Source organism: Sabethes cyaneus, chromosome 2, assembly GCF_943734655.1.
Source record: "Sabethes cyaneus chromosome 2, idSabCyanKW18_F2, whole genome shotgun sequence".
Taxonomy (NCBI): domain Eukaryota; kingdom Metazoa; phylum Arthropoda; class Insecta; order Diptera; family Culicidae; genus Sabethes; species Sabethes cyaneus.
In genome coordinates, this window is record NC_071354.1 from 109,870,390 (window position 1) to 109,896,622 (window position 26,233).

Here is a 26,233-nt window from a genome sequence, read left to right on the forward strand (position 1 = left end):
TAACTCCTGTAATCAACGTACCAGTTTTGAGTTTTAATTGTTACGAGATTTTCAAACAAATTAAAGGCATCATGCGGCAATATTTTGTTAGAGACCATCTCCGATTGTTGCAGTCTATTTTTTGCCAGCCTATCTGCCAGATCATTACCTAAGATGTCAGTGTGTCCAGGGATCCATTGAATTCGTGTATTAGTCCTTGCTGCTTTTGTAATTATCTCGTGGATAACTTCATCTCGTTCGCTGCTAATGCCCTGTGTACGAATGAATTCACATCCAGACTTTGAGTCTGTCAAGATGACAGCATCTCTGATTTGGTGTTTTTCTATGTACTGTAGTGCTACGAGGATCGCTTCAATCTCAGCGGACATTGAACATACTGGGTATTCAAGGCGCATGCTGATTCTTACTTTGTGTCGTATATCGTTGTATATTCCAATTCAACAGGTATCGTCTACTTTCGATGCATCCGTGTAGATATGAGTATAACTCTTATATTTTCCGTTCAGTAAGCCTAATGTCAGTTGTTTTAGTACACGAGTAGATGTATTAGTCTTATTCCAATTATTGCCTAACTCCGTATCTATCTCAATTGTCGGTGAATTCGGTGGTGTTCGAATAGTTTGAGATATGTTGTTCAGAATGTTTTTGTTCATCCAGTATGCTTTTTCAAGATTGGTTTGTAACGGGGATTCGGAATTTGCCTCACTCAATCTTTCCAGTTGTTGGTAAACGGGTGATTTAAACTGCGCATGTCTAATCAGTTCTTTGTATATACTTAATTCCCTTCTACTTCCAAGGGGTTGTTGGCTCGCTATGGCATATACTGGAGTTGTTTTGGAGCATCCTGTAATTTTTCTAAGACACGCGTTATTGGCTACAGTTATAGATTCCAGATTACTTTTACATGCATTGTCATAGATTGAAGCTCCGTAGTCTAGATAGCCTCTAATGATTCCGTTGTAGATTAGTCCCATGGTTTGAGGGTGTCCACCGTATTTGTTTCCTGCTATTATTTTAATCATATTTATTCGTTCCATTATGTTACTTTTGATTTGTCTCGTGTATGATCCGAATCTCAATTCTCGATCAAACATAATTCCCAGGTAATTGTGCGCGTTTACCGTTTCTATTGTCTCGTTATGTAGTTTTAAATTCATGAGTTTTGAGTTTCTTTTAAAAAGCATCGATTTAGTTTTTGTTACGTTTATACGAAGGTTAAATTCAGCGGCTTTTCCCACAAATTTCCGCAGGAAACTTTGTGCTCTATTTTGCACTACTTCGAAAGATCCTCCTTCCACAATAGCGGCAAAATCATCCGCAAATTGAACTAGTGTTACTCCATTTTCTTCTATGTCGTGTAAAGGGGTTGTGTATATATTAAACAGCGTAAGTGGCAGGACGTCGCCCTGAGGTAGCCCGTCATTTGTAATTCGTTCTACTAGTTCTGCTCCTACTTTAATTTGTACTATTCTGTTGATAAGGAATGCAGCAATATAGTTGATAAATTCTTGGGGGGTGCCAAGTTGTTGTAGTAGTTCATCAAGTTTTCGAGTATTGACTGAGTTGTAAGCGTTTGTTAAATCAATAAATATTGCTGCAGCCACCTTATTGTCTCTTTTTATTGCTGTAATCTTGTTAACTACAAAGTTGGCACACATTACGGTAGACCTGTGCTTCCTAAAACCAAAAGATTTGTCAGGGAGTATTGATTTTCGTGTCAGAAACTGTTCTAATTCTTGCAGTACCGCGGTATTTAGCACTTTCAGTGCACAGTTGATTAGGGCTATCGGTCTTAGGTTTGACACAATTTCCGAATCTCGTCCAGGTTTGGGTATCGCGATTACTTTAATTTTTTTTAATCTTGTGTCAATTTTTCCTGTTTTCCACATTTCATTTAAGTTTTACCTTTGTTATACTATAACAAAGGTTTAAAAATTGGTCGAAAAACACGAAATTGATCCGAGGCCCGGAGGGCCAAGTCACATATACCAATCGATAGGGTTCGACGATTTGAGCAATGTCTGTGTGTGTGTGTGTGTATGTATGTAATGATTTTTTCTATCGCCTGTTTCTCAGAGATGGCTGAACCGAATGGTTCGCTATTACTTTTGTTTGGAAGGTGTTATTGTCTAGTAGATCACTATTGAGTTGTTTCGTGACACGACGTTTCGTTTAAAAGTTATAAGCAAAAATGTGAAAAATACGTGACACGGGTTTCTTCAAAACTACATGACCGATTTCAACGATCTTAGTATCAAATGAAAGCCCTTATTAAAGCTAAATTGTTCAGGAATTTTTAATTGAAAACAATCAAGTAGTTTAAAAGTTATGCTTAAAAAACCTGTTTTGACAAGGTAATAATTATCGCCTGTTTCCTAGAGATGGCCAAACCGATTTATGCGCTATTAGTCTCATTTGAAATATAATATATCCTAATAGATCACTATTGAATGGTTTTTTGATTGGACGTTTAATTTGACAGTTATGAGCAACCGTATACACCACACCAAAATTTGCAATAATTTATAATGATTTTAACCAAGATAATTTAACTAATTTCAATTATTTTAATATCAAACGAGAGGTTTTGAGACTACGAATATATATGCAAAATTTCATAAGAATTGGTTTTACCGATTAAAATATATTAACCGTCGAACACTCGCGCCATCTTTTGTAACACAGTTACTCTCGCGCACAATAGCCCCAAACCAAAGAAAACGTGTGCACTAGAGTTTTGACTGGAAAAACTTGGTTTTAGGTTTATCGAACCTTTAAAAGAGTTTCTTGAAATTGGAAGCTCTATCGTCTGGTGGAATTTAAATTTTTATTAATCCCCCTAAAAGTGAAATAAAAAAAATATTTTTCTTCAGTGTCAATATAACACATTGATGTGTTCTGCAAAGTTATAGAGTTATTATTACAAGAAATTTTGCTAAAGACAGTAACCTTCTATCTCTGCAGCGAAGATAGAAAAATCTTATTTATTGTATATGAATTTGTAAAATCAGTTTTTCTATTATTGCTCTTTTGGTAATTGTTGCATGACTTTTTCATGTACTACAAAATTGTACAAATAGTAAAAATACACAACTTTTCTGAAAATAGTATACCTGTATGTTTGCTTGTTTAGGAACTGTAGAACTTTGATTATAAAAAATACCCTAATTTTGACTTCGAATTACTCGACTATCAGCAGACGGATACATTTTAAACATTTTACATTTGCTGATAGTTTTGCTGCATAAATTTTCCCAACAATTTAAATTATTAATGCATTGAATAATTATGATATTTTGCTCACAATAAGTTTGTTGAAGAATATACGTTAGTTAAACAACGATTTGTAACTAACAATATGGCGTTGAAAAACCTACACGTGTTGTATAAAATACAACAGCGTGAGTTAATAAAAATTGATGAAAATTATTCAAGAAAACTCTATTGATGTGATTCAAATAGAATGGCATTACAGGAAACTATGCCTAGTTCAAAAACCTACAAATTAGATCTTTACTAGACAATGTATATGCTAAAGGATAAGATTTCCTCTTACAACTTACTTTTATTTGCACTTACTCAGATTAATAACAACTTACTTATCCTTACTCAGCAATTTCATGATCCTTTTTTCATTAAAATTTAAAAGTGTTCCTATTTTGTTCAAATTTTGTAAACTTATTCAATTTTCAAAAATATTATGTAAACCAACGCACTACGCAACTACAACCAATAGATGAATTATTTTCCGAAGACGTGTCGATCTCTATCTCAAATAGCAAGTAAGACCGTATAACAAAGGTTCCTTTCACCACTAGGTGGATTAAATCGGGTTTTTTTTCTTGTTGAGAGTTTCATCCCAAGATTCTGCTGTTAGAATGTCATAGCGTGTCCTTTCGTTTTGAGGTTCGGAATATAGTTCTCCTACGGGAAAGTGAAGATCTAAAAAGTCAAAGGCTTTGTCTATTTCCTGATGCACTACGGTTTGTTTTGATTTCCTTTTTTTTCCTGTTAGGTTATTAATCTTTTTCCATAATTCTTTCTTACTTGTTTTGGGATCTATTTCTTCCGCAAATTCTCTGAATTTCTTGATTTTTGCTTCTTTTTTAATCCGGTGGAAGATGCATTCTGTTTTTACCTTTGTTATACTATAACAAAGGTTTAGGAATTGGTCGAAAAACACGAAATTGATCCGAGGCCCGGAGGGCCGAGCCACATATACCAATCGACAGGGTTCGACGAACTGAGCAATGTCTGTGTGTGTGTGTGTGTGTGTGTGTGTGTGTATGTGTGTATGTATGTGCGGGGCGCAACTTTTCTATCGCCTGTTTCTCGGAGATGGCTGAACCGATTTGTTCGCTATTAGTCTCATTTGAAAGGTATTATTGCCTAGTATATCACTATTGAATTGTTTCGTGGTCCGACTTTTCGTTTGAAAGTTATAAGTAAAAACGTGAAAATTACGTGACACGATTTTCTCCGGAACCAAATGACCGATTTCAACGATCTTAGTATCGAATGAAAGCTCTTATTAAGGCTAAATTTTTCGAATAAATTTTATTGAAAACAAATGAGTAGTTTAAAAGTTATGCTTAAAAAACCTGTTTTGACAAGGTAATAATTATCGCCTGTTTCTTAGAGATGGCTAAACCGATTTAGGCGCTATTAGTCTCATTTGAAAGGTAACATAGCCTAATAGATCAGCAAGAAAAAGTAATAGATCACTATTGATTTGTTTTTTGATCGGACGTTTAATTTGGAAGTTATGAGCAATTGAATATAACACATTAAAATTTACAATAATTTATAACGATTTCATCCAAGATAGTTTATCTAGTTTGATTTATTTTGGCATCAAAGTAGAGATTTTAATGCTGCAAATATATCTGCAAAATTTCAGAAGACTTGGTTTTGCCGATCAAAAGATATTAACCCTCCAACACTTGTGCCAACTTTTGTAATACGGTTACTCGTGCACACAATGGTCCAAAACCAAAAAGACATGCGCTCTAGAGTTTTGACTGGGAAAACTTGGTTTTAAATTTATGGAACCTTCGTAAGAATTTCTTGACATTGAAAGCTCTATCGTCTGGTGGAATTTAAATTTTGATTAATCCCCCTAAAAGTGAAATAAAAAAATTATTTTTCTTCAGCTTCAATATAACATATTGATGTGTTCTGCAAAGTTTTAGAACATATTATTACAAGAAATTTTGTTGAATACAGTAACCTTCTATCTATTCAGCGAAGATAGCAAAATCTTATTTATTGTGTATATGAATTTGTAAAATCAGTTTTTCTATTTTAGCTCTTTTTGTAATTATTGTATGACTTGTTCATGTACTACAAAATTGTACAAATAGTAAAAATACACAACTTTGCTGAAAATAGCATACCTCTATGTTTGCTTGTTTAGGAACCGTAGAACTTTGATTATAAAAAATACCCAAATTTTGACCCCGAATTACTAGACTACCAGCAGACGGATACATTTTAAACATTTTACATTTGCTGATAGTTTTGCTGCATACAGACACCATTTTTCCATATGAAGAAATGAGATAAAATTCCAGTTGGGGTCAATTGCGGTACACCTCACATGCTGACTGCTTCGATTCTGTGATGTCAGTTTATGCTGATCTATTTTCCCAACAATTTAAAATATTAATGCATTGAATAATTATGACATTTTGCTCATAACAAGGTAATTGAAGAATATACGTTAGTTAAACAGCGATTTGTAATATGGCATTCAAAAACCTACACGTGTTGTACAAAATGTGTGAGTAATTGAAGGTTAATAAAAATTGATGAAATTTATTGATGTCAATCAAAAAGAATGGCATTACAGGAATTTATGCATAGTTCAAAAACCTATAAACTAGACCTTTACTACGGAATGTATATGTTAAAGAATAATATTTCCTCTTACAACTTGCTTTTATTTGCACTTACTCAAATTAGTAACAACCAACTTACCCTTTCTCAGTAATTTCATGAAAAAAGGAACTATCAAAATTTATAAGTGCTGCTATTTTGTTCAAATTTTGTAAACTTATTCAATTTTCAAAAATTTTATGAAAACCAACGCACTACGCAACGTTAACCAATAGATGAATTATGTTCCAAAGACGTGTCGATTTCTATCTCAAAGAGCAAGTAAGACCGTATAACAAAGGTTCCTTTCACCACTAGGTGGATTAAATCGGGTTTTTAAGCTGTAATAGATTTTCTAAGTTACTTATTTTATTAAATGTCCCTCTTGCTATGTTCTTTACTTTCCATGCTGCTTCTATCTCCTCAGTCCACCAACATTTTGGCTCATATTTACATTTTTGCTTGGCTCCTTTAACTATCCTTTTGGCTCTTCTTTGCAGGTCATTTATATTCGTTATTTCCTCAGCTTTCATCGCCTTTATTCCCTCTAGCACCTTTCGCTTATTCACGAACCACTTTTGTTTTACGAATGTTTCTTTTTGGATTGTGATGCTCAATGCAAGATGTCTACTGCCAATTCCGTAGTCCAGGATTATCATCTCAGTCTCTCGAAACTGCGATACAGAACAGATAACTAGATCTAGAGTAGAGGGTTTTTTAGCCAGCTCCACGGGGATGTAGGTTGGGGTTTTGTTGTTCAGTAAGGCGACATCCATTTAGTACGTCACGCAAATTTTGACCAAAATTAACCCCCCCTCCCCCCTTGTCACATTTTGTCACACATTCGTTTACCCCCCCCCCCCCCCCCCCCCCCGAAAAAGTACGTCACGTCACGGCAACCCCCCCCCCCTTCACAAAAAAAATTGAATATTCATTCCAACCTTTTTATTTAAAGCTATCAAATGAATTTCAGCAAATAAAAAAAGGAAAATTTTCGAGCTTATAAGTCATCGATTCACGGATTTTGAAGATGATCTCCAATTGCTGCGATCGGATACGCTTCAGAAGTCGCTGATGTGCCGTCGATTAATGTTTCGCGCATATCCACGCGCTTTACATCCATCCACTCAAATTCGTCTGATCTAGTTGAAAGAATCAGGACCTCCTGCTGACGTCTTGCAGCAACACGCCTTGGAAAACCTTTTCTGACGGATTTTGTCATTTTGTGTATTCATTCAATCGTGCAATCATTCAACACTACCTTAGATGCGAAATTTAATCCGCAAGTGGCGTAAACTCTATCTTTCAGAGAGCTTTTGAGTGAGGGGCAGTATAGATTATACCGAAAAACCTTAAAAGTAGCCGTTAAACTTCGGTATGAATTTTTGTTCACCGATTGAGTTCAGCATGAATATCAAGGGAAAACATTGCTATGGGTCTCTGGTAGCATCCCGTAACCCTTCAGGAATTTGTGCGACTGCTATTTGCGGTTGCAAAAATCTTTTAGGCAGGACGGTACTCAAGCAGCTCTTCAGTGGAGTACTGCATATTCTGTAAAGCCTTAATGGATAGTTCATACTACATAAAATAAATGAGTCCTGTTCACCCATATACGTTAAAAAAAATTTTTCATTCAAAAAATTTAACTATTTGTTTTAAAATCCATCAGTACGTTAATTTTATAGAAACTTTCAAAAGTTGTGTCTTAAAATGAAGGCTAAATTATAATTTCCCGAATAAATTTTCCATTTGATTTTTTTCATGTGACGTCACATAACTTCATACCCCCCCTCCCCCCTACGTCACAAATCGTCACGATTGGGTCAACCACCCCTCCCCCCTCTAAGCGTGACGTACTTTATGGACGCCCCCTAAGATTGCGTTTTCTTCGTTTAAAATATCGTAGAGAGCTATCCCCCTACCGTCAACGTGGTTTTCGTTCCAAGCCGAGTGATGAGCGTTGAAGTCACCTCCTATTATGTATCTTGGATGTTTGCTGTATTGAAAGTGTTTAGATTTTTACTGGTTAGAGATTCGTGTGCCAATATCATTGATCCTCCGTAGCCATCTTCTCGTGAGCTGTAGTAGTTTTGAAAGTATGGGATTTTATATTTAGTAGCTTCATGGTTCTTATTTGTCCAACTTTCTGAGATTATTGCAATTTTGAAGTTCTCTTTGATCAGAACTCTGCTCAATTCGTCCTTGTGTTTGTCAATACTTTGAATGTTACACTGCAAGAAATTAGTCATTATCTTTTAAAATTGATGTTTTGTTTTGTACTCTACGATTTCTGGTAGTTATATCTTATTTTGCTACTCCCTGACGCTTGACTTACTTGGCTATTACAATCTTCATCCCTTTGTGTTCTTTGCTCGTTCGCCATTTCTTCCTCCGAATCTTCATCGAGGTCCATCTCGTCTCTTCGTTGTTGTTTCTTTCGTAGCACTCGCTGTCGAGCAGCCTCTTGTAGTTCCATCTTCCATTGTAGTTTTGCCCGTTCATCCACTTTGTATCGGTTAAACAATGCTACACCGTCTTTCACTGGTTCCTGTGTGGTTTTGCGTTTTTTTCGTTGATACTTTGAGATTCAGTTGTAAAGGTGTTCTCTTCAGATCCGCGTTTTGTCTGCTGGTTTCGTGGTTTAGCTGGGCTGCCATTTATCCTCGTTTTCGCGACGTTTGCAAAAGACTCAACTATTGTGGGATGTTCTTTGATGTTGTCCAACAGGCTGTATTGGTTTTCCGTGTAAATAGGGAATTGTTCCCTAATTTCCACCACCGTCAGATTTATCTTCGCCATAATAGTTTTAAGGTTATTTTGCCTTTTTCTTTCTGGGCATCCAAAGTCCCCGGTTTTATGGTGTCCTTCCGTATGACAGTGTAGACACTTGATTGTTTCCTTACAATCTTGATGGTTGCCATCCTCTTGTGTTTGACCACAATGTTCACATCTTTGACGGGCTCTGCAGTTTATGGTTTTGTGGTTATATCTCAAACAGTTTGTACAAAATTCCGCCTTATTAGCGAACGGTTTGACATAATTATTGCAGCAAAATAGTCGAACTTCAGCGGGGAGGCAGTTGCTCCTGAAAGTAATTCCAATTCTTGTTGCTGGGACTTTGTTCCCATCAACGTAGCGATATAATCTTGTTACTCCAAGGATCGGTACTGTACAGGTTATGTTTTCCATGATTTCCTCTGGGGTCATATCTACTGGAACTCGGGACACAACCCCCGAAACAGCAATAAAGTGTTTGGGAATGTACGCTTTAGTTGAGTCTGTTGAGAGACTTGTCCGCTTGAATTCTATTGGCAATCTGTCCGGTCTTTACGATGATTAGCAGCTTGTTCCTTCCGAGTGGTTTCATGTTGACAATATTGTCTCTGTAGTCAGCAAATTTCGACATTATCTTTCCGAAAGACAATTTGTTAATCAGCTTCGTGTTATTCTCAGAATTGATCAGTTCGACCAGCAACCTATATGGCGCTGCATCCTCCGTAGTGTATTCGTAGTTCATAAAGACTCCTCCTGTTTCTCCTTTGTTCATCACTGTTCCTCCACCTGGATCCCTAGGATCCGTCATTTTTTACACCTTCCGGAACCACAAAAGAAAAAAAAATCTTTTCCGACGCTTTAACTTTTATATCCACTGTTCCGTCTCCAGCCGAAAATAACCCGCACCCAGCAGCAAACACTGCTGGCATCGCGCAACACACACTGTCATCATCCCGCAACTATAAAAGCAGCCCACCCAGAGAAAATCACCTCATTCCGTTTTCAACCATCCAGCCGTTCACCTCGCAGCAGTAGCAATAAGCCGAAGAAGAGTAGAATAAAGTTTTGTTAGCATAGCAGCCGGTGTTTGTTTGGTCCACCGTCCACTTCTCGACTGGATTTTCCCACTGAAAGGAGAGCGAGCAACAACCCCCAGCCCTTATAAGCGCTATATGAAGAGTTAATTTTCTCACCGAGACTTTTGCTTTTGCTTTCGCTGCCGCTACCATACAGTCCACTGCCAGAAGATCGTTCAGAGGCGAACATCTTTTTGGTCCAACCAGAACCGGATTAGAAGCCATCCCGACGCCGCACCTAGGTATGCCGGAAAGGATTGAACCTGGTGGAAAAAGCAGCATTCGGCTCTGTGCTAACAACTTGTTACCGAACCGAATTGCTACCGCTGCGGCGTGCACGCAAGTTTGTTTGAACGTGTTCGATCGTGTTCGCGTTCGAAACGTGCCACACCGTTATTGAAGTGAACTTGTTTGAACGTGTTCGTTCATACCGAATTGTGTTCGTTTGCACTCGCGTTCGAAACCTTCCACCATTATTGAAAAGTGAACTTTTGACGTAGGACTACGTCTTACGGCAAGTTTTGAGATAGGGTGTCATTCCAAAAAATCGAAAAATGCGAGCGTCACGAAAAATGAAAGGTTTTGAGCGCTAATAGCTCAGCGGTTTTCCGATCGATTTTCAATATTCTTACACCAATCGATCGGAAAATCTTCTAAGAATTGACCCAAATGAAGAAAAGTATGGATTCTTGATGTTGAACTATTGAAAAATTGAAAATAATGAACCTATGTTTTACCAGAATTCTCGCTTCGTGATTGGTTGGAAGATTCTTTGCGATGATCTAAACCTATACCAATTTGATATCTGTGCTTGGGAAGTAAGCCAAAACAAGTGACCAAGTTCGCTCATTTCAACAAAATTTCTTAACACCGCGGTTAAACCTAGACCTAGTGATGTCCGATTACTTCTCGATTAAACGAACTAATCGATTATCTGTTAAAATAATCGATTAATTTTTAATCGATTGCTTCATGTCCCGATTATTAGATAATCGATTACCTGGTCGATCGATTATGCCGGATTTTTTAAAATTTTATTATTTAACAATTTCTAACAAATTTAATTTATTACAGTGGCTGGCGCTTAGCTACTAAATTAATCACACGTGATTAGCCAGTTAGTTGGTTTCGCTTAGTTGGTTTCGAGGTACGATGCTGATCTAACAAACTGGTCGTCGTATTCGTATGTTCAAATCTCGGCTAGGCGATGCTCCTAGATAGAATCAGTAGAGTTGTTGCACTAGCTTCGTAATTGTCCTAATAGCCCTTTAAGGGGAAACCGAAAGTGGCTCAAATATGGCTGGAAAAATGGCTACCATTCGAAGCATGTATTGTTTTGCGCCTTAAAAATGCATCTGTATTGGCAGAGCACGCTTTCGCCACGTAATCAGTGCTTCCAGCGCTGTTATAATTTCCTAAAACTTGTAATTCAATTTATCGATCTGCTATGTATCAATAAACGCTCAGCAAAACATAATTGCTAATGGAAAATAAATTTAACTGAACATATCGATCATTACGTGTTCATAAAAGCGACCAATATATATATAGGATAAGGACCATAGGAGGTTTCAGTTAATTTCAAACTTAAAATTCTTATTTCCAGAACCGAAACAGTGTCTTGGCAACACGATAGTTCATCAGTTGTGCTGCAGCTGCTGCTACTGGTGAACAGGTTCCGTCAATTCAGAATTTGTTTTCAGTTTTGTTAGAAAATAATAAAACTTTTGGCTAGTGACAAAGCCTTAGATAATAGAAAAAACCCGATTTAATCCACCTAGTGGTGAAAGGAACCTTTGTTATACTTTGTCTTATTTGCTATTTGAGATAGAAATCGAAATCGTCTTCGGAACATAATTCATCTATTGGTTATCGTTGCGTAGTGCGTTAGTTTACATAAAATTTTTGAAATTTGAATAAGTTTACAAAATTTGAACAAAATAGGAACACTTTTAAATTTTGATAGATCCTTTTTTCATGAAATTGCTGAGTATGGATAAGTAAGTTGTTATTGACCTGAGTAAGTGCTAATAAAAGTAAGTTGTAAGAGGAAATCTTATTCTTTAACATATACATTGTCTAGTAAAGGTCTAGTTTATAGGTTTTTGAGCTATGCATAGTTTCCTGTAATGCCATTCTAATTGAATCACATTTTCTTGAATAATTTTCATCAATTTTTATTAACCTTCGGTTACTCACGCTGTTGTATTTTGTACAACACGTGTAGGTTTTTCAACGCCATATTGTTATAAAGTTGCAAAACGTTGTTTAACTAAGGTATATTCTTCAACAAACTTATTTTGCGCAAAATGTTATAATTATTCAATGCATTAATAACTTCAATTGTTGGGAAAATGTATGCAGCAAAACTAGCAGCAAATGTAAAATGTTTAAAATGTATCCGTCTGCTGGTAGTCGAGTAATTTGGAGTAAAAATTAGGGTATTCTTTATAATCAAAGTTCTACAGTTCCTAAACAACCATACAGGTATACTATTTTCAGCAAAGTTGTGTATTTTTACTATTTGTACAATTTTGTAGTACATGAAAAAGTCATACAACAATTACAAAAAGAGCAAAAATAGAAAAACTGATTTTACAAATTCATATACAATAAATAAGATTTTCTATCCTCGCTGCAGAGATAGAAGGTTACTGTCTTTAACAAAATATTGGTTTTTGGTTGGGCTATTGTGCGCGCGAGTAACTGCGTTACAAAAGTTGGCGCGAGTGTTCAAGGGTTAATATCTTTTGAATGGTAAAACCAATTCTTATGAAATTTTGCATATATATTCGTAGTGTCAAAATCTCTCGTTTGATATTAAAATAATTGAAATTAGGTAAATTATCTTGGTTAAAATAATTATAAATTATTGTTAATTTTGGTGTGGTGTATACGGTTACTCATAACTTTCAAATTAAACGTCCAATCAAAAAATCATTCAATAGTGATCTATTAGGATATATTATCTTTCAAATGAGACTAATAGCGCATAAATCGGTTCGGCCATCTCTAAGAAACATAATTATTACCGATAATTATTACCTTGTCAAAACAGGTTTTTTAAGCATAACTTTTAAACTATTTGTTTGTTTTCAATTAAAAATGCCTGAACAATTTAGTATTAATAAGGGCTTTCATTTGATATTAAGGTCGTTGAAATCGGTCAGGTAGTTCCGGAGAAACCCGTGTCACGTATTTTTCACATTTTTGCTTATAACTTTTAAACGCAATGTCGTATCCCGAAACAACCCAATAGTGATCTACTAGACAATAATTCCTTTCAAACAAAAGTAATAGCGAACGATTCGGTTCGGCCATCTCTGAGAAACAGGCGATAGAAAAAATCATTACACACACACACACACACACACACACACACACACACACACACACACACACACACACACACACACAGACACACACACACACACACACACACACAGACACACACACACAGACACACAGACACACACACACAGACACACAGACACACAGACACACACACACAGACACACACAGACACACACAGACACACACACACACAGACACACAGACACACACACACACACACACACACACACACACACACACACACACACACACACACACACACACACACACACACACACACACACACACACACACACACACACACACACACACACACACACACACACACACACACACACACACACACACACACACACACACACACACACACACACACACACACACACACACACACACACACACACACACACACACACACACACACACACACACACACACACACACACACACACACACACACACACACACACACACACACACACACACACACACACACACACACACACACACACACACACACACACACACACACACACACACACACACACACACACACACACACACACACACACACACACACACACACACACAGACATTGCTCAAATCGTCCAACCCTATCGATTGGTATATGTGACTTGGCTTTCCGGGCCTCAGATCAATTTCGTGTTTTTCGACCAATTTTTAAACCTTTGTTATAGTATAACAAAGGTAAAAAGAGAGTGAATAATATGGTATGTGACAATTGAGTGCTTGAATTTTAGAGTGGTTGTAGTCAGTGCTGGAAAATGTGATGGATTCGTTAGTAGCGAGGTGGCGATTGCCTTCAACAGCTGAAAAATGTACGTTTTTGGACAACAATTTTTAATTCATCATATCAGTCGGCTTCAAGACACGAACGCGTTCGGACGTGATATGCGAGAAGTTTCCTTGTTGCTCGGAATCAAAGTGGCAGTTGTTAGTTGAAAGCAGAAATTAAGTAGAAGAGTAGGTTGATAGTTTCGGAAATAGCAAATGCGACGAAGCTCGTTGCTTGAATAAGTGAGGCATAAAAGTGTTGTATGGTTTAATTAAAACCTGATTAGTGGCAGTGATAAGTCCTTTTTGCACCTCATATTGCCCACGTGCCATATAGGCAGAAGGTAGCAGTGGTAGGAGGGCACAAAAGTTGCTGAAAAATCAATTGAAGCAAAGCTAAAGTTATTCAAAATTAAATAAAGTTTACTGATTACTGTGAATAGTTCTCAAAGGGTGAACAGAAACGACGCCGTTTAAATCAGCGTGAAAGGGGGGAAAGCGAAAGTTCGAGAGAGTGTGTGTGTGTTTCTGCATAAGCGCGGAACAGCGCAATTCGAAAGCAGAGAAAATTTTGCGTGTGTGCAATAGTGGTGGAGCGAGAGTCTTGACGTTAGAATCGCCCAATCGACCAATCGCGGTGTCAAAGTGTGAACGCAGCAGATTTAGCAGAACAACACAATCGGCGCTGAGTAAGTGTGGGAAGAGAAGCAGCGTACTTCGGTGAGTAGAACTGCCCGAATAAAGTTGAGCATGTCGCATTACTACATATACAAAATGTGCTCTCGGGAAGTATATAACGTGAACGGGAGCATATGGGAAATGGAATCTAAATCAGATGCAATTATGTATGCGTTGATGAACCAGTTAGCTAAGGTAAATAGGGCCTTTCACATAATGAACTATTCTGAACAAGAATTTAACGCGATGATCGTAGAATTCATATATAATAACTGGGAGAGATTTCATGAGTTTTGGGGCGGGAAAACACAACAGGTCATCGAATTGATAAAGGAAGGTTCTAATGGGGTAGAAATGGAGATAATAGAAACAGTTATTAATCTTTTTAACGTGGATGTAATCATTATGCGCCCTAGTGGCGAGACCGTGTTAATTAAACCCTTTATGACCAAATATAGTCACGACGTCCGAGATAAATTGAAGATTTTTTATGATTTGGTTGAAGGGAAAGATAAATTTGGAAGCATAGTGAGTGTTGTGGAAGACAATGAGACTGTGATGGTCTCTAATAGAAAAGGGGAAGAAGATCGGTGGGGGGGCGATAAAAAGGAAGGAAGAAAAAGAGCTCAGCATAGTGAGCCGTACGGAAAGCGGTATATCGTCAAAGATTTTCAAACAAACCAATTGCTCGAAGTAGAAAGGATGGATAAGGATGGAAATTGTCTAATTAGGGCAATTATACACCAATTAAACAAAGGAAGCAATAAAGGGCAAGCGTCGTTGAGAGACATACAAATATTTAGAGCAAGGATTACGGAATTCATGATGGATAATAGGGAAAGGTATGCACTATTTTTAACGGAAAGTTTGGAAGAGGGAGGGTTCGAAAAGTTCTTGGAAGAGGCCAGGAAAATGGGAACATGGTTGGGGTATGAAACATTAGTAGCAATATCAGAATTATTCCATAAACAAATTATTGTACACCAAGAGGATAATCCAAGTATTAAAATAGGGCCAGAGGAAAGAGCAGAGGAAAATATTTTAAGAGTTCTATATACAGGGGGAACAGTGAAAAATCACTATGACAGTGTGATTATAATAAAAGGTCAAACTAGGCTTGCAACACAACCGAGCGTACAACTAAGGGAAGTAAGATCAGAGAACGCTGGGGATGTGCATAAGGAAGGCGTAGCAGGGAAAGTTAATGAGGAAATAGGAACGGCGAAAGTTGAACAGCGCACACATATAAGTAAAGAGATGGGATCCGTAGGCACAAACGATGACAGCAGTATAATAGACAATAGAGGAAATATAGGAAACAAGCTAGAAGATAGGCCAAAAGGCAATAAACCGGACAAGAAAGAGAGGGATAAAGTAAAAGGCAATCAAGCGCGTAAGGAAGAAGTATTAAAAGATCACAGTGAGGAAAAGGCTGAGGATAAGAAATTTAACAATGTAAGGATAGGGTCACTAAACGTCCGAGGATGTAAAAGGATGAAGAAAAGAGATGAAATAGATAGTTTGTTAATAAAGTTCAAGATTGATATAGCAGCGCTTCAGGAAGTAAATACAGATGGACAAATCATAGATACAAAGAACTACAATTGGATAATAGCAAAAACTAGTCAGAATAAGGCAAGGGGATTAGCAGTTTTAATAAGAAAGGAGGCAGGATTAGAGTTTGCTAAAGCGATAGAATTAAGTAAAGAAGCATTTTCGGTTAGTATAGGAAACGGAAAAGACGAAATTATTAATATAGTCAATGTTCATGGTCCAAGCAAGAAAGCATACAATTTTTTAAACAGGTTAGGTAAGGCAGTAGATTTAAATCACTTGAGGAATAATACTATCTTAATAGGGGATTGGAATGCCCAAATTGGGCTAGAAATAATAACGGAAGAGGACAAATTGCTGATAGGAAATGAGTTGGGATTCCAGGTGTGCAACGAAAACGGTGAAGAATTTCGAATGTTTTTGCACATCCACAATCTCCAGAATATATCATCCAAAATAGGAAAGAATGTTAAGATTACATGGAAAAGTGGTGGAAAACAAAGTCAAATAGATCACCTTGTATGCCCAGTGGAAGGAAAGATAAGATTCAGATGGATCAAAGGGTTCTGGACAAGGATCGAGACTGACCACAAATTAATTGTAGCGGAAACGAGATCACGGAGTTCATTAGGAAATAAGGAAAAGGGGAAGAATACGAAATCAGCTACGTTGGATGCTTCAGTCTTAAAAGAAGAGACTATACGGAAGAAATACCATGCAGCCCTGAAGAAGCAGAGGATAAAAATTAGCCTGGAGGAAGGAACAGTGAATGAGGCATTTCAAGCGGTAGCCAATAAAATGAAGGGGGCAGCCGACGAAGTCTTGAAAACCAAGCAGATGCCGCTCACTCCCAAACGGAAAGCAGCATTAAATCGGCTGAACAATGCACTAAATTTGGCAGACAGGTTCCCGGACATGTTGCCCTACAAGTGGAAAGTAAAAGACAGACGGCACGAATTTAGGGTAGCTGTGAAAGAAAGCCAAGAAAAGACAATAAGGAGATTCTACCAGAATCTTAATGACTATGACGTGGGAATACGGATGAGGAAATCATACCAATTCCTAAAGAATTTTGGTAATAAAAAAAAGAACGGGAAAGTGAATATCCCGACTATAACGTGGAACAGAATCATAAGAGAGAGTGAGGGTCCCGAGCTGGAGCTCTTAGATACACAGGATATGTGCCCAATGACTGAGCCTCCTACGAAAGGGGAGATGAAAGAAATAATCTGGAAATCTTGCAACGGAAAGTCTGCAGGGCCAGACGGGATAAGGATGGAACTGATCAAATATGCAGACGAGGAAACAGCGGACCAGCTAACATCCATATGGCAGAGGATATGGAAGGAAAACGTACTGCCGAATGCTTTGAAAGAATCAGTACAAGTGCCTATCCCAAAGATCAGGCGTCCGACAGAAGCGGATCATTTTCGAAGAATAAGCCTGTGCAGCGTAGGATACAAGCCATATGCAAAGTGGATTAAGAAAAGGCTTAAAGAGTTCACCGGAGAACTAGATCAGTGCCAGGCTGCCTTCACGGAAGGAAGATCAACGGAGGACCAGATTTTCATTGCCAGAAGAATAATGGAGGAGCACTGGAACTCAGGCAAAAGAATAATCGCTGCAGCTCTGGATATCAAGAAAGCCTTTGATAACGTGAAATTGGATCAATTGAAAGGAATATTAATAAATCTGGAGGTCCCTTCGCATGTTATTAACCGAGTGTTAAATTGCGTGAAGGAAGATAAAACAAGAATTAAGTGGCAAAAGCAACTGTCAATAGAAATAATTCGAGGGAAAGGAATTAAACAAGGTTGCCCACTATCACCATTTTTATTCAATCTGATTATGCAAAGTGTGCTGCGAGAAGCTGCGGCAAGGGTCCCGGAGCTCAAGCCGATTAGCAGGGGCTCCTTAAAGTTGCCATGCATACTAGCCTTCGCTGACGATCTGCTAATTATGGTGGAAAAACAAGAAGATCTTGAAAATATAATCAAGGCAATAGAGGACTGCCTAGAGGAAGTTGGTCTGGAGATCAACAGCGCTAAGAGCAAGATTTTAATGAGAGTTCCAAACATGGTGGGGGATCAACCAAAGGAACTGATTATTAATGGCAAACCGTACGAAGTTTGCGATGTGATAAGGTACCTGGGAATATCCCTTACAAGAGACCTAAATAGACCAGCGACAATAAGGCAGAGATGCATTAACGCAGTGAGAGCTTCAAAGGTAGTAGTAGAGTTCTGCAAGAAATTCAACCCGACGTGGGATATTGGTAGGGTAATATATACCACAGTTATAGCCCCAGCTTTAATGTACGGAACCAAGGTAGCAACCCTTACAAAAAAAACGAGACAACAACTGGCAAGATATGAAAAACTTATATTATATAGGATATAGGATATATGGAATCATTGCAGGAAGAAGCAGAGTATAAAATTTAATGTCCGGAAAGAGCTCATGGGAAAGACCATAAATAGGAGAGTCAGAGTAGGCCGCATTAAATACTATGGCCATATAAAGAGAAGAGAGACCGGACATCCGCTAAGAATGGCATATAAGATGAAATTTAAAAAAAAAAAAAGAAGGAAGGCCCAGCTTCACATGGAAGGACTCCTTAAAGCAAGATTTCGGACGATACAATCACAATGAGGAAGAATGGAGACAATTAGCTCAAGACAAAGAAAAACTGCGAAAACGGGCAGAAGAGATCTATAAACAGGAAAACAGTGAGATATCGGATGGCGAAGAAGAGTAAGAAACGGTATAAGGTTAAGTAGCAGATCTATTATAATGGTCTATAATTGCATAGTAGGTTATATAAGTAAGAATGAACATAATAATGAAATGAAAATAATGATAGTATGAAAACAAAAATCAATAAGGAAAAACCAGGAAAAGAATTATAATGAACAAAAAAAATATATAAGCCTTGAATGAATCGAATGGAATCTGATTAAAGAAAAATTGATTACATATGTGAAAGGCCCTATTCAGATACTCCCAAATTGTCAACAAACATGAACACACTAGTACGCTGCTTCTCAAATCCATACGGCATAGTACAGGAGCATGAAGAATTCATATAGATTGATATGTTGAAAAGAAAAAGACATCGAAGCAAAGCAACAGATCGTTATACAAGTGTCTTGAGGCTGGCTCAGCATCACTTTCATTATTAATTCCAGTACCATTACACCATCAGCACCACTAAAATCATAATCATTAACATGTTCGCCATTATCAGCATCATAATCCTCATTATCTTCACCATCATCATCACAATCATTATCATCACAACTACCATGCATATCACCATAAATCACAAGTCTATACCATTATCATCATCAATACTGTCACTGATCCCAAAGACAAAAATGCAAGCATTCACCCACCTTAATAATCACTCATAACAATTACCTACCAAATACTCAAAACTCATAAATATCCAATTCAAGCATTAAAATAAATTTGAATACAAACTAACTAAGTCAAGCATTTAAATATTGAAATGCCTAAAAGTTAAACTGTATAAATGTGCAAATCACTAAATAATTGGAAACTCAGAACCTTAATGTTTCACAGCTATAACACTTAAACATTTAAGCACTTTATTACTAAACAGCTAAAACATAAATCAGTCAACATTGCAAACATTAAAAAAAAACTTAAGTCAAAACATCAAAATACCATAACATTATAATAACTGAGAAATGGGCATTGAAAACATGAACATAAATAGTTTAACAATTAAAACCCTGCCCCAACTCAAAATAGTCGATATAATAAATGACTAAATAGCTTATTTCAGACAATTCATAGACCTACAGGGTTCACGCGAGTCAGGATGTAGGATGTAGCAAAGAAAGGACAAGGAGAGGTAATATAGATCCTCAGCGGTGAGTGTTTAAAGATTCTACTATTAAACTGTATGTTGATCATAAGTATTATATCGACTGTGACTAGAATTACTGCATTATGATATTCATACTTCTCAGTATACATTATATATATATCAGTATCATATCATATTAATTGTACCAACATCAAGATAGCATTGGGGAGGGGAGGGAGCATCAGGGTATCGAATGAATCAAAGACTGGATGAGGGATGTGGTAACCAGCCCAAGTCATATAAGGTCGGAGAGGATTTTTACGCGCCCTTCTAGCACACAAATCATCACGCAAGATAAGTTTGCACGGCGAAGTTATGTATCTAGAAACCGGAAGTCTATGCTGGAAGGAATGTCTTATATTCCCGTGGAATCATATAAGCGACATTGCTCATAGATCCACCCAACCCCTTTTGGTCCTTCACGAACAGCGTTGACATGAAAGTTGCTCGGTAGATAAATTCGATTCTGCAGTAATTCTACTTGCATACAATGGGAAACCCTTGAGGTGATGGTGGCTAACCCCATACATACATACATACATACAACAATTTTTAATTCATCATATTTCTTGTCGGAAACCCAATAAATTGTGTTTGTGTGAATCAATTGTATGGTTAAGTGATTTGTGAAGATGATTCTATCAAAAGATTTTGAAAATATGAATAAAAAAGTGCATATTCGGCTCATTTATGTTCAACTGATTAAAATAGGTGACACTGCTTACCTCGTTCCTTACCCTACAACACATGTAGCATGTATATATGTTGCATATAGCATGTATACATGAAGAATCGAATGATTACAAGCATGAATCACTACAAAGAGACTTACGTAGTCCTGCGTCACCTATATATGCGGTCGTGTCTTGTACACAACCCCTCTGATTTTTGAACGTGTTCGTTCCTGCTGGACGTGTTCGAACCGTTATTGACTGAACATTTTGAAAAAAGTGAACGTGTTTAAACGTGTGGCGTGTCACGATTTTCGCTCATCGCGTTGCGATTAATTCGTCAAAAATATTTTTGATTAAGCGATGCCCGTAATGCATTCGCCGTCGCGTTCGGAAAACGGTGAAAAAGAGGACTCAGCATCATTTCACGGATTTGAAGAAGCTGGTGCTGTTGCTGTTGCTATGGATCCTGTCACCGAAAAGGAATATCGTGTGGTCTGCCGTCAGCGCTCTCAAGTAAAGCAGAAATTAGTGCGTATTCAACGAACGCTCATCACCAGTGCAGCAATTGGTTTAGCACAATTAAATGTGCTATCCAAAACGCTTTCTGCTGTATACACGGAGTACAGTGGATTCCATAGCAAGGTGCTATCGTTAGTATCGGATGAAGACCTGGTCCATGAAGAAAATGAATATGCTGCCTTCGATGATAGTTACAACGATGTAAGCAACGCAGTGGAAGAGCTGCTGCTGGAAGCAAAGAACCGTGCAGTACCAACATCTGCACCTAACCCGTCATCTCAACAAGTGATTATCCAGCAACAGGCCCTCAAGATGCCAATTCCAACGTTCAGTGGAAGCTATACCGAATGGCCGAAGTTTAAGGCCATTTTTACCGATCTGATGGCCAATTCGGGTGATACAGATGCCATAAAACTGTATCATCTCGACAAAGCGCTTGTTGGAAATGCCGCAGGTGTACTAGATGCCAAAATCCTGAGTGAAGGGAACTACCAACAGGCCTGGAACGTCTTAATGGACCGCTACGACAACAAACGAGCCATAGTGGAGAGCCATTTTCGAGGACTGCTGACATTAAAAAAGATGTCTTCCACCGCCAATAAAGAACTTCGTGCCCTCGTTGATGAAGCAGTCAACCACATCGAAAGCCTGCGCTACCTCCAGCAGGAGATCAATGGAACGGCCGAGCATTTCTTCGTTTTCTTGATCGTGTCAGCTCTCGACAAGAGTGCGCGCCAGGCTTGGGAAGCAACACAGAAGAAAGGTGAGTTACCGAATTACCAGCAGACCATCGACTTTCTGAAAGCCAGATGCCAGGTTCTGGAGAACTGTGAAGCAGCAGTCCAGCCAGCCCCGTCGAATCCAAAGCCCCATCCACCACAAAGAAGTGTACCACAAAGAAGCCATGCTGCATCGACCGGCCCATCCCAACCACCAGTCTACTGTGAAATTTGTGGCGGTCCCCATCGAAACGTCCAGTGTTCGACCCTATCCAGCCTAACCCCAGCCCAGAAGAACGAGAAGATCCGAGCAGCTGGAATCTGTTTCAACTGCCTGCGCAAAGGCCATCGCTCCAAAGATTGCCCTTCCGATAAGACATGCCACAAGTGTCAACGCCGACATCACACGTTGCTCCATGAAAATGAAGAACCCAGCCGAGGTACGAAGCCCAACGTATCACTTCCCACCGACGATGACGATGGCGATCCCGCCACCGATACCAGCTGCAACATCATCGCAGATGCCAGCACCAGTGAACCAACCGATTTCAACAATGTGTTCCGCAAACTTCGCCCAATCCCCCAAGACTGTACTGCTGTTGACTGCGGTGGTCCAGGTCTACGACAGGAGAAATCAAGCACATCCATGCCGTGTGCTGTTGGATAGCGGTTCCCAGGTCAACTTTATCACCGAAGAGATGGCCAACCGTCTTGGCATCCCAAAGAAGCCAGCCAACATCCCAATTGTTGGCATTAACGCCCTACGAACCCACGCTCGTGATAAGGTGACCATCAAGTTTCGATCCCGTGTATCAACGTTCCACGCCAGCCTGGAGTGTCTGGTAACGCCAAAAGTGACTGGGACAATTCCAACTTCCAAGATCGACATCGCCCATTGGATGATCCCAGAAGGACTGGTCTTTGCCGATCCCAAGTTCCACATTCCCGACAAAGTGGACTTGCTGATTGGTAGGGAATTATTCTTCGACTTGCTGAAGCCAGGTCACCTCAGCCTAGCAGATGGATTACCACAGCTACGTGACACACAGCTTGGGTGAATAATAGCTGGCGTCATCATCGAACCATCACATGCATCCAACGTTTCTCCCATGTACGTCCACGCATCGGTTGCAGACATCGAGCGGAACATGCAACAGTTTTGGCGAAACGAGGAAGTACCAGACGTCCCCAACCTGTCGACCGAAGAGATAGCATGCGAAGCCCACTTCCTATCTACCTACCAGCGTGATGAATCTGGAAGATTCATGGTCCAGCTCCCGTTCAATAGTGATCTTCCCCTCCTGAACGACTGTCGTGCTCTGGCCCTAAAGCGTTTTCTGATGTTGGAAAAACGACTCGTCCGCAATCCAGAACTTCGAATTCAGTATGTGGATTTCATCCGGGAATACGAGGCTCTCGGTCACTGCCGGGAAATCATGGAATCTGAAGACCCGCCCAACCAGCAGAGCTACTACCTTCCTCACCATGCCGTACTTCGACCTTCCAGCTCGAGCACGAAATGCCGTGTCGTGTTCGATGCAAGTGCCAAATCTTCGCCGTCGCATCTTTCGCTGAACGAGGTACTCCACGTCGGTCCAGTAGTGCAAAACGATCTACATCATATCATGCTACGATTCCGTAAATTCAAGGTAGCATTTACCGGAGACATCTGTAAAATGTACCGTCAAGTAGTCGAAGCCCCATCGGATCGTCGATTCTTGCGCATTTTCTGGCGAGAGCAGCCGTCATTGCCTTTGCGTGTCTTGGAGTTGTGCACTGTCACCTACGGTACCGCATCGGCCCCCTATCAAGCAACCAGGTACTTGGTACAGCTCGTCAAGGAAGATGGCGAGAACTTTCCCATCGCCGCTCATATAGTGAAGGAGGAGTTCTACATGGACGACGTACTGTCAGGAGCTGACTCGGTGGAAGATGCTATCGTGGCTAAACAGCAGTTAAAGGAACTCCTAAGTCGAGGAGGTTTTCCTATACGAAAATGGTGCTCTAAATCCCAACAGCTGATGGAGAATATTCCTATCGATGAACGTGAGACGATGACTCCGGGGGAGCAAGGAGTGAACGAAACCATAAAAGTGTTAGGCTTGCGTTGGGACCCAACCGCCGATACGCTGAAGATCGCCTATCATCCGAATCCAACTGTGAAACAACCACCAACGAAACGTACGGTGTACTCCGAGATCGCCAAATTCTTCGACCCCCTTGGACTGGTTTCGCCGGTGATCGTCTTGGCGAAACTCCTCGCGCAGAAGCTGTGGCAGCTTAAAATCTACTGGGACGATCCGGTGGATGAAAATATTGCCAAGCAGTGGCAAAATCTTCAACTTTCCCTAATGCATCTCCACGACATCGAGATCCCTCGGTGTGTTATTTTGGACAATGTAGTCGCCTACGAGTTGCATGGTTTTTCGGATCCCTCCACAACGGCATACGGAGCATGCATCTACCTACGGTCCCTTTTTGTTGATGGTTCGGCAAAGCTTCGTCTTCTCACCAGTAAATCCAAACTGGCGCCTTTGAGTGAGCTCACCATTCCACGGAAAGAATTGTGTGCCGCCCTCCTGTTGACCCGTTTACTGGCGAAGGTACTGCCAGCCCTGGATATGCCGGTTCAGGAAGTTGTGCTGTGGAGCGACAGTATGATTGTCTTAGCCTGGCTAAAGAAACCCCTCAACCAGTTGCAGCTATTTGTCCGAAATCGAGTCGCTGTGATCCAGCAGCACACAGACAATTTCCGGTGGGAACATGTACGATCCCATCAGAATCCAGCCGATGTCATCTCCCGCGGACAGCTTCCAGAAGATTTAGCTACCAACACTCTCTGGTGGCATGGTCCGAGTTACCTTGAAGTGGTGTGCTACGAAGTGGTTATTCCGGACGAGATACCTGAGGAAGCGCTACCGGAACTGAAAGCTGCCGTCGCCATCTCCGATGTAAGAATGGATATGCCTTTGTTCTTCTCCAATTACAGCAATTTCCGCAAGCTACAACGAATTGTTGGGTACATTCGTCGGTTTGCTAATAATTGCCGTAAGCAGAATCCAACCGACCGAGAACTGAGACCCCATCTGACCGTCCATGAACTTCGCCGTGCAACAGAATCCATCATCCACGTCATACAACATGCACACTTTGCTGACGAAATCAAACGAGTCCTCGACAACGAACCCTGTAAGAGGTTAGGAAATCTTCGTCCTATTTACATGGTTTGCTCCGTGTTGGTGGCCGACTTGACCGATCGCAACTACCATTTGAAAGTCGCCATCAAATTATCTTACCGGATAAGGATCCGGTGATTCATCGTTTCATCCAGCAGATGCACGTCGAACTTCTTCACGTTGGGCAAACAGGTTTGCTGAATGCTCTTCGCCAAAGGTACTGGCTCCTAAAAGGTCGATCCATCATCCGTTTCATCACCCGTCGATGCGTTAAATGCTTCCGAACCCATCCTACGACACCCAATCAACTAATGGGAAACCTGCCAGCGTCGAGAGTGATGCCATCGCCCCCGTTCGCCATAACTGGTGTGGGTTACGCTGGCCCCTTCTGGATTAAACAAGGGTCACGTCGTCCAACGCTGACCAAGGCGTACGTAGCAGTCTTCGTCTGCATGGCAACTAAGGCTGTGCACCTGGAAGTCGTCTCCGATTTGAGCACCGATGCTTTCCTGGCATCTCTAAGAAGATTAATTGCTCGCCGAGGAATGATTCATGAGGATTCTGGGAGGCAGCCGTGAAATCCTGTAAAACACATCTGAAGCGTGCCGTCGGCAACGTAAAGCTAACATTTGAGGAGCTTTCAACTGTCATGGCTCAAATCGAGGCCGTCTTGAATTCCCGCCCTTTATTCGCCATCTCGAATGACCTGGCGGATCCACGAGTTATCACCCCGGCTGACTACCTCATCGGACGCCCACTCACCGCTCCAGCTGAGCCCTCCTTAGAAGACGTCAAGGTTTCCCGTTTGGCGCGCTGGCAACATCTTCAACTCCTTCGTGAACATTTTTGGATTGCTTGGAGCAGAGATTATCTGAACACCCTGCAACCCCGAAAGAAGAACCAACGAGAGATGCCAAATGTTCGCGAGGGCATGATCGTCCTGCTTCATGACCGGAACCAACCACCCCTCAACTGGAAATTAGGACGCATCGTAGCAGTCTACCCTGGTGACGATGGACTTGTTCGTGCAGTCGATGTATTCTCCAAAGGCTGCAAGTATCGTCGTCCAATCAACAAGGTATCCATTCTGCCTATCGAAGACAACGAGTTAGTTGAAAACCCCGGCGATGTCCAGAGAACC

At 39.9% G+C, this 26,233-nt stretch overlaps 2 protein-coding genes across 2 annotated transcripts; both read left to right on the plus strand.

Annotated features, from left to right (window-relative positions):
- Window positions 1-21,047: 21,047 nt before the first annotated feature.
- LOC128735857 (uncharacterized) lies at window positions 21,048-22,583 on the plus strand. Its single transcript, XM_053830342.1, has one exon. The coding sequence runs from the start codon at window positions 21,048-21,050 to the stop codon at window positions 22,581-22,583; it is 1,536 nt and encodes a 511-aa protein (XP_053686317.1).
- A 31-nt stretch (window positions 22,584-22,614) lies between these two features.
- On the plus strand, window positions 22,615-25,670 carry LOC128735858 (uncharacterized). Its single transcript, XM_053830343.1, has 3 exons — window positions 22,615-22,885; window positions 23,051-25,112; window positions 25,193-25,670. Exons 1-3 carry the CDS (start codon window positions 22,615-22,617, stop codon window positions 25,668-25,670), a joined length of 2,811 nt encoding a protein of 936 aa, XP_053686318.1.
- Window positions 25,671-26,233: the final 563 nt, after the last annotated feature.